This window comes from Bison bison, unplaced genomic scaffold (assembly GCF_000754665.1).
Source record: "Bison bison bison isolate TAMUID 2011002044 unplaced genomic scaffold, Bison_UMD1.0 scf7180017864171, whole genome shotgun sequence".
NCBI classification, from domain to species: domain Eukaryota; kingdom Metazoa; phylum Chordata; class Mammalia; order Artiodactyla; family Bovidae; genus Bison; species Bison bison.
The window spans coordinates 5,731,874-5,741,650 of record NW_011494743.1 but is presented as its reverse complement, the minus strand read 5'-3'; the positions used below and the strand labels follow the sequence as shown (position 1 = coordinate 5,741,650).

Sequence of the window (9,777 nt, the reverse complement as noted above, 5' to 3'; positions counted from 1 at the left end):
CCAGCGTTAAGGTCCAGTAGAAGTCTGACTGGAACATGTGCATTGGCTCCGCCGGCGGTGCGGCGTCTGCCCCGGCAGGGGGCGGCATGAAGTTCTTCTCTGACCACGTGGTGGACACCACCGCGGAGTTGGACCGGATAAAGAGCAGGAACCTGAAAAACAACGTGCTCCAGCTACCTCTGTGCGAAAAGACCATCTCTGTGAACATCCAGCGGAACCCCAAGGAGGGGCTGCTGTGCGCCTCCAGCCAGGCCAGCTGCTGCCACGTCATCTGAGCTCGGTGTGCCTCCTGCTCAGAGCGGCCAAGACCGGCTCACTCCACTGGTCCCCTTTCGGTTTTACTCTCTTAAAGCCACAGTTATTTATTACTTTCTTGTTGTTCGCCTGACGACGTGACAAATGCATGGTCTTTGTGCATGCTGCTAGACACTACTTTTCTTTTCCAGCTGAAAAGTCTCGTGTCATTTTTACATTTATAATTTTAATGTGGATGATCAGGATTAAATTAAAATGTATATTTGGAACCTAATATCCATGGAGCACTTAGAAATTTGATGTTCTGCACTTAACTTAGAGAAAATGCTTTTCCTTGTGAAAAATCTAAATTCCCGCCCCGACCTTCAGTGACATGGGAACTCCGTGCTCTGAGGCATACTCTGGTGTCTGAGACAGAACCAAAGCAATAACCTTGTGATGCCGATAGGCCTGGAGCCCGCAGGCGTGGGGTGCCCAGCCTCCAGGGCCTGTGCGGAGCAGAGTGCAGCAAGCGTCTGCACTGACAACCGTAAAACCATGATTTCAGCATAACCCACACCTGTTTGTCTTAAGCTATAGTGTGAAAACAGTTTGGGCTCTTAAAATTTAACTGAAAAAGATGTTCTTGTTTTGTACTAGGTGAGAAAGTACGTAGATTCATTAGGCAGCTTCCTCCGCAGTGGTCAGTCGCAAGCAGACAGTCTCATTTTGTAATGTGGTAACGTGAACTGAAGATGTCTCAACTTGACTTCTAGAGTGTGTGTCTGTCTAACAGAACAAAAGGATGCTTGGTGTAAATTCCCTTGAGGAGGGCGTACCCCAGGCTTCCTGGACAACCATGTAGGTAGAAGAAACGCTAGGGCCTAAATAACGTGGAAGCAAAGGTGTTGGCAAAGTCAAAACCCCATTAAAAAAAAAAATTTGGCATTTGATTTTAGGACTTTGATAATTAGGTTGTCTGTTGGTAACTTCCATTCTTTTATGTCCTTTAGCTCAACTACCTATGGGAATTGGCTGATTAAAAAGATTAAAACTGTTGAATACACAAACAGCCAACAAAAATGCACAAAGCCTGCTTTGTTTTTTCTTTTTGTTTTTTGCTGGAAGTGTTTTTTACCTTACCTTCCTGCCAGAACAATAATCAAAGAACTCTTGCTTTAAAACTACTCCTGTACAAGACTACTCTTGACCAGATAATCATCTTTCGTGGCTTTTATCTTGTAGGACACAGTATCATTTTGGGAAGGGGCGAGATGCTACTTTTTCTTGCTGTGCCCAGAGGGTCTTAAAAGCAGCGCTTAGTGACATTGGTTATAGGACGTGGCCGGTCCCTCTGGCTTTCGCACGCTCCCCAGCGTCCCGTCCTGTCTGAGTGACGGTTGTCTGGTCTGTAGAGTGGGCGGAGCAGCGAAGGACAGCATTCCACTGGTCGCGGTTTCTCCAAGTGTACACCGACTCTGCTACTTTAGGATTCATGTATTTTACTCGGAACTCTGAATTTCACAGTATGCTTACTAACCTAAGTAAAGATGATACTCAAAATACCTATTTTACTTTCTAGACCTAGACTAGATAACGTTTTAAGCTACAGCTCTAGTTCATTGTGATGTTTATAATTGAAAGCTATGAGAATAGATGTGTGGGTGAAGCCATAGAACATATTTGCTTGAAATTTATTGAGCAGGGATCTTATAAAGGGCCAGAAATAAGATGTGTGGTTCACATAGATAGTGAGCGTAACATCTGTATTAAACGTCAGAGAGAAGTTTATAAAGGGCATTGGCAATAAACTCTTTGTTGCAGCTGTTTTCCAAGTAATGTAAATACTTTTTCCTGTGATTATGTATAGCCTTGGAATGGCACCTTTTAACTAACCCGTATGTGTTTGGTTTTCAATCGTTTTTTATATTCAAATGTATATATGGTGCTCACTTTTAGGATCAGCAGTGTTGACCATTATGCTGCATAGCTGTATCATAGCCTTACTAGTCGTGTGTGGTTGGTTGGCCCTCTGGGTAGACAGATGTTAGTCTGCGTGGCGTCTTACCCCTTGTTCATCAGTGAATGACTGTGCATGTGTTGTATGTCATAGTATATTGTCACATAAAAGGGAGGGAGCAAATAACCATTATGTTAAGATAATATTGGACCAAATGACTTACTTGCTCTAAACAGTTTCTTGTACCCCTTAACCTGTCTTCAGAAGTTGCAGAGTTACAGTAGTGTGTAAATTAAATATTGTGGAAAAACAATTAGTCTTGTATTTTCTGTGTGTGTGTGTGTATATATATATATGCATTATATATATATATAAAATTATGTACTTCTGGCAATTCTATCTGTATTTAAAGTTGTGACAATCTTGACACCGATTTTAAGAATAGCCGTGAGACTGAATCAAATTAAAGATGTCCCTTCCAAGTTAGAATCGATGTGTGTTAAGAGGGTACAGAATTATCAGCTGATTTTGGCTGGTTGCTTCCACTGCTGGTTGATTTTCCTCATTGTATAAACATTGACAGGTATGTGACAAATGGGAAAAAACAAAGTCCAAATAATAAAGTGGCATATTGGTGTTCAGCAATATAAACTGTCCCATGTTCTGTTTCTTCTCATGAGCGCAGCTGTGTGTAGCCCTGGCCTGGGTTAGACTGACGCTCTACATGCTGTGTGCGCGCCTGCTTCGCCAGATGTGACTGGAAAAATGCGATCGTGACTGTTCTCACTTTAAACTCGTGACCACAAGTCTCAGGTGGGTGTCAGGACTGTCCCTTAGTTAAACTGTATTTCCCCAGTTACCTGCTTTCTTCACTCGACCAGTCACTATCCTCCCGATAAGTAAACCAGAGCAGCTGTAAGCGCCCCGAGCCCCCGTCTCTGTCTGCCGCCTTGCTGTGTATTCGCGCCTTGCCGTGTATTCGCGCGCCCTGTTGTCCACTTGTCCGGCCCTTCTTCCGGTGGGGTGATTCCGAGGCAGCCCTGCCTCTTGCCCGCGCAGATGCACAGGCGTCAGGGCGTCAGACCCGAGTACGTCGCCATTCTTTTTTTCGCCTTGCACCATCAACCTTCGCTTTTCCACTGGATCGTTCTAACAGCAAACAAACACGATTTTATCCCCCTTTCGTGTTTCTGCTCTCCCTCTAGCTGTTGTCCCTTTTCTCCTTCCATTCTCCTCTCTGAACCCTTCCAGCCAGGCAGGACTGCTGTCCCTGTACCAAAACTGCTTTGCTCAAGGTCAGCAGTGACCTCCTCCCTGTGCTAAACCCAACAGTCAATTTTTAGAAACAGCTTTGAGATGTAATCCACATACCACATAATCCACCTATTGACATTGTACAGTTCAGTAGATTTTAGTAAATTAGAAGAGTTGGGCAACCATAAACCCAAAAAGAAACCTTGTACCCTTGAGCACATTCTCCCTTTATCCTCAACTTCCAGCCCAGCCTCAGCCAGACAAACCCTGATCCAGTGGTGAGTTCCAGTCCCATGTTAGCGTTTAATGAGCACTCGTCCTTGCAAACTCTGCATTGCTCAGGACCCGACTTCTTGCTGCTCTTCAGTCCGCTAGCTCCACAGTCTCCCAACTGCTAAACTCGGAGTACCGCAGGATTCAATTCTGGATCTTTTCTATATCTACACAGAGTCTCTTGATGATCCCATTCAGCTTTGTGCTGACAGAAAACCCGAAATACATTTAGCCCACATCTCTTGACAGGAACGCCAGATTCCAACTACCCATGTGATTTCTCTCCTTAGATGCATCTGATAAGCACCTCAATTTGTACAACTTCCGAACGCCTTCCTAATCCCCCTCAAATCTTTACCCTTTCCTAATGCTTTCCATCTCGTAAAACACAACTTTGAACCTTCATTTGTTCTGCACAAGTCAAATATCTTGGTGTCAACACTCACTGTCTGATCCCAGCATCTAATCCATGAGCACATCTTATTTATCATCCAAATGTTGACACCTCCCTGCCACCACTTCTAACGTTCTGCTCCGTGACACCATCAGTACTCGCCTCTAAAGAGTTTCGCCAGTTTTGCCCTTGTCTCTCTCCTCCATTCAGCACTGTGAGTGATCCTTCTAAAAGCTAAATCGTGGCATGTTTTAAAAGGTGTTTAATTTACAAATATTTGAGGATTTTCCACATAAAGTTCCTAATTTCTAGTTTAATTGTTTTAGTCAGAAGTTGTCCTTTGTGTAACTTAAATTTTTTACATTTACTTAAATTTGTTTTATGGCCCCGCTCCTGGCCTGTCTTGGTGAACGCTGACGTGAGTGCTTGAGGAGTCCTGCTGTTGATACAGTGTTCTGTGTGTTCTGTCAGTAATTAAGTCGGTTGACAATGGTATTCATGTCTTCCACATCCTTACTGATTTTCTGCCCCATATAAATTACCAAGACAGGAGTGTGGACGTCCAACTGCAGTGGTGGCTTTGCCTGTTTCTCCTTTTAATTCTACCAGTTTCAAGTTAAAATTTTGAAGCTCTGTTGTTAGATTGAAGATTGTTGTCGTCTTGATGAATTGATCCCTTTCATCATTAGAAAGTGTTCTTCTTTATTCCTAGTGAATAATTCTTTATCCTGGAGTCTGCTTTGTGTGATGATAGAGCCGTTCTCTCTCTTTTTTTAACTTAGGGTTAATAACCCTATCTGTATCTTTATATTTAAAATGAGAATTTTGGGGTTTTTTTGGCAATCTTTTTATAAAAAGCATGTAGTTGGGTCTTGCTTTTTTGGTCCAGTCTGCAAGTCTTTGCCTTTGATTTAAAGTAGAGGTCCCCAAACCCTGGGCCACAGATGGGTACCAGTCTGTGGTCCTTTAGGAAAAAGGCCACACAGCAGGTGAGTGGTGAGCAAGCAAGTGCATTTGTTATTTATAGCCTGCCGCTCCCCATCGCTCACGCTACCTCCTGAGCTCTGCCTTTTGTCAGATCAGTGGTGACCTTAGATTCTCGTAGAAGTGTGAGCCCTACTATGAACTGCACACTCACAGGATCTAGGCTGCCTGCTCCTTACGAGAATCATCATCAAACCATCCCCCCTCAGCCTCCTCGCCAGTCTTTGGAAAAACTGTCTTCCACGAAACTGGTCCCTGGTGCCTGAAGGCTGGGGACCACTGATTTATTCAGACCAGTTAGCTTTAGTGTAATAGTAGGTGAGTGTAAATCTATCTTCTAATTGTTTTCTACTTGTCTCATCTGTTCTGTTTTTCTCTTATTTACTGTCTTCTTTTGGTTTAACTAGCACTTTTTATTGGCTAATTGGCTATATGCCTCTCAGTTTTTTTAGTGGTTGCTGTAGGAGTAGGGGTGTGTGTGTATTTTTTTTTTAAGGTAGACTGAGTTTATACAAATGTAATCTACCTTAAAATAATGCTCCTTATAGAACATAACGTTACAGCTCTACACTTCCATTTTTTTCCTCTTCTTTTGTTGTCAGTCATTTTATTTTTATATTTACACAGATGAGTTTGTTTTAGGCAGTTTTCTTTTTGAGAGATGAAACGGGGAATGTCTTATTGCCAAAATCTTTGTTGTTTCCATCACTCTTCATTTTCTTGTAAAAATCTGCATTTTGGTATCTTCCTTCTGCCTGTAGAACTTTAAATTTTTAATATTACAGGTCTGCTGATCGCTTTTGTCTGAAAACGTATTTTTACTTCACTTGTGAAGGATGTTTTCATTGGATATAGAATTCTAGCTTTTTCACTGCAGCGCTAATCACTGTGAATTTCACTTTGTTGAGTGCTGGATTTTGTACTCAAGTAAAAGGTGCTGGGTTTCATTTTGGCATGGGGTTATTTGGAGCTGTTCTAGTTTGGGTCTTGCATTTCAAGTGTTAGGACAGATCCAGAGGGGTCTTTTAGGACTGACTTGCCCACGACGGAGGCAGTGCCCTTCTGAGCAGTCCACCGAAGTTCTTTCCACCCTGACTGGGGAGCGTGAGCTTGTCCCAGCTTCGTGTAAGTTCTCAGTGTTGGTCAGCCTCCAGCTTCAGGTAATTTTCTACCTGAAAACATGTATTGATTGGCACTCAGTCATAGGCCACAGATTCTGGTGCTCGCTCACTCCTTGTGCAGCAGGAGACGCCAGACTTCAGGCCCCTTCTGCCCTCCAGCAGGGATTGGGTCCCTCAGAGCTGTGGGCCTGGCGAGGGATAGTTGAGAAGGGGATGGTAGGATCTGGTCTTTCTGGAGCTAATAGAAGCCAGGCGCATAGTGACCGCTGGGGAGTCACCTGTACTCCGGCCCTCTCTCTCCCAGCAGTGCTAAAGGTTGGCAAGTAAGAAGAGGAACAAACCAGAATCTTGGTCTTTGTGAGTTCATGATGCCCTTGGGGAAGAAACAGGGCTTTCAGTTAGCACCAGACGCCCATCTGAGATGGTGACATCTCAGGGCCCTGTTGTGAGGTGCTGTGAGAGTTCCAGGAATGGGGGGGTCAGGGAGGGGGTGCGGGAGGCAGAGGGGAGGAGGGCGGGGAGTGCAGAAGAGGAGCTGGGCAGGATTTGAGTCCAGGGTTCCTGTGTGAGCCACGGGGGAGAGAAGAACCACCCATTGTTCTCCTTGACTGCTTTATCCCTTCACAGGGACTCCAGAATTTGTGGATTGGGGGGCCTGGAAGAATCGGAGGACCTGGGGGCACGGCTAGAAAGAGTGTTGCTGGGTGGGAACACCGGCGTTCGGGCGGGAAGAAGGTGGAGTCAGCGCCCCACTCACTCCGGGAGCCCTGCTTATCAGAAGGGCCCTGTCTCGGTTTAATGCTCTGTTCTTAAATTATCTTGAGAGTCTTGACACTTTTTAAGAGGGCCTGTGCGTTCATTTTGCCCTGGGCCCTGCAAGTTACGTACCACGCCGAGGGGTTAGGTCTGTATTCTGCAGGTATGAAGGAGGGGGTCTCAGGCGCGAGGATGGGAGGCTTTGGCGAGAGCAGAGTCCCACAGAGAGCAGCCGAGGCTAGAGACAGAAGCCCGGGAGCCGCCTCCTGTGTGGGGCTGAGGAAGCCTGAGGACACCAGGAGTGGAGGCCACAGAGCAGGGAGCAGCAGGTGAGCGCCGAGGCCATGGCCGGCAATGGGGTGAGCAGGCTGGGCGGCAGCACTGCCCGAGGCGGAGCAGAGCTAGTGGGGCTGGGAGGGGCCGGGGTGGAACAGCGAGCGTGTGGGCGTTACTCTGAGCGCCCCCGGAGAGGGAGGGGAAGGCCGGCCGTGGGGGCACGGGGTCTGCCCGTGGGCACGGCGCTGATCTTCACCCCAGAGCCTGCCCCTGGGGCGCCTCCTGCTCAGGGACAGATGAGACGGTGGTTGACCTCTGACTTTCCAGAAGGCTGGGCCAAGCCCTGTTAAACCTCTGGGCTACGGGGTCCACTGTGAACCGCACTAGAGCTCCTACATAGCAGATTTCTGTGCATCTCATCACCTAATTCCTGAATTGTCCCAAATCCGGTGACACATGTGGTCCTGAGGGAAGCACGTTACCCTCGTGAAGAGAAGGATCTACACGCGGGGCGGGGAGACCTGGTCTCGCAACACGTCCTGGGGGTTCCAGCGGCTGAGGCTTCCCTGGGCCCCGCCATCTGGGAGCAGATGGCTGAGGAGCGGCTCTGGGCCTGGGAAGCTTGTGGTGTTGAGAAAGCAGTGCCTTGTTTTGGAGTTGTGTTCTGGGGTTGGAGGGACAGCAGCCACTGTCATTGGCTCCTCAGCTTCCCTTTAGGGTGGAAGCCCTTGTTTTCCATGTTTATAGCCAGACAGCTATGTAAAGGGCGGCGTGGAACTGTCTGCACCGTGATTTTCCTGGTACTGAGCGAATGACCGTCTTCACACCCTGGGCTGGCCATGCAGGCCTCTGCCTGTGCTGGGGGCGGGGCTGTCGCGCTCCCCCTGGAGCGTCCGCAGACCTGGACCTGGCAGGCTGTGCCTTCCCTGCGTCCTCCCACAGGAGGTGATGGGTAGCGGCAGGAGCCGTGTTTCCCTGTCCCCGAGGGAGTTCACCAGCACCCAGGAAAGTCTGGAGAGGAGGCCACGTGTGGTCCACGTGATCTGTGCTGCAGCTCAAGGAAAAACACCACTGTCCCTCTTCTGGTCAGTTGATGGCTAAGGCTCACAGACCCCTGAGCAGGGAGCCCAGCACCCCCTCCCTCCCGCAGGATGCGGCTCCGCCTGACCCGCCCAGATAGCCAGGGGCTTCCGAGGGGTCGTGGGCAATGTGGGTCATCCAGTGACGGAAAGTGAACGGCAAGTCTCTTTGATCCGAGAATCCCAGGCCAAACTGCCAAAACCCCGTTCCTCATGCCTGGGTGGTGGCACCAAGCGTCGCTCTGATCAGGAGCAGGTTCTCTTGGGGGGTCTGCAGCTATATGCTGAGGCCAAGCTGCTGATGCCAGCCTTGGCTGGGGCTCCTCCTCACTTGCTAGGCCTCCTGACTTGACTCTTAGAAAGCTGGGATGAGCAGTGTGCCCACCCTCCCCCAGTGCCTACTCCTGCACGTTGGAGTAGGCAACGAGCAGCTCACCGTTGCTGTCCTTGCGGGGCTGTGAGTTAAACCGGGTTAGGAGGCGTCTGGAGCCCAGGGTTCCTGTTCTCGTTGCTCGTTTCCTGCCGGAAGTGGGGCTGGAGCTCAGGGTCAGGACTGAGGAGAGAGCTGAGCTGGGCTGTGCACAGTCCTGGCCATGCTGCTGAGAGTTCGGGGAGGTCACTGAGGTCCCTGTGCCCCAGCTTCATCTATAAACACAGACGGGAGGAGGAAACCGGAGCTCGGGGGGCACACCGAGGACGGCAGGGGCTCCAGACTGCCAGCTTCACGGTAGGGCTCGGCTTGCCTAACCGTTTGCTTCTGGTTTCATGCCTAAAATCAGAGGATAAAAATTTGTTCTCAGATCTTTGTTCTGTTTTGGAGCTGCTGATGGGGAGTGAGTGTGGCCACCAGTGGGGAGGGACTGGGCCACTGCCTGCCTCCCACCCCATCCAGGCCTGACCATGGAGAGCATGGGGGCGCCCATAGCGGGGGTGTTGGCCCAGCCCTCGCCCAGGGGCCCCAGCGGATGTCAGTGGCACAGAACTGAGTGTGCTGCTGCTGGCGTGAGAGGGGACAGCTGGGCTGAGCAGTGAGTCTGGCCAGGGCCCACTGGCAGTGTGTAGATTTGGTGAGTCTGGATCTCATGCCTGAGGGAGGCGGAGGGGGGAGGGTGGTAGTTGGGAGAGGCTGCGGTGGGCTCTGCCTGGTCTCCCAGGGGCCTCTGTGCGGCTGCGCACGCCTCGTTTGGCTCGGACCCTCCCAGCAGGGCGTGGACGGTGTCACCTCCATGTCCGGGCTCCTCCCCGGGGACCTGCCCATGCAGAGCCGTCTGGTGACCTGGCTCGGGTCCGGAGACCCCAGGTCACCACCGCGTGGACAAGGCCTCGCATGCCCTCTGAGAATCGAGGGGGCTGTGCACACGGGAGGCTCTGGTTCCCATCCGCCTGCTCCCTGCTTGGTCCGGACACACTGTTGTGTCTCCTCCTGGCACCGTTTCTTTCTACACC

At 49.5% G+C, this 9,777-nt stretch overlaps 1 protein-coding gene across 1 annotated transcript in view; it reads left to right on the top strand.

The window, feature by feature from the left end:
* SNRK (SNF related kinase) overlaps positions 1 to 2,841 on the top strand; it is a 66,429-nt gene extending 63,588 nt beyond the window's left edge. Inside the window, 1 exon segment of the mRNA XM_010842157.1 lies at positions 5 to 2,841. Within this exon segment, the coding sequence (XP_010840459.1) occupies positions 5 to 275 (271 nt within the window). The 3' untranslated portion in view covers positions 276 to 2,841.
* The last annotated feature ends 6,936 nt before the right edge of the window (positions 2,842 to 9,777 follow it).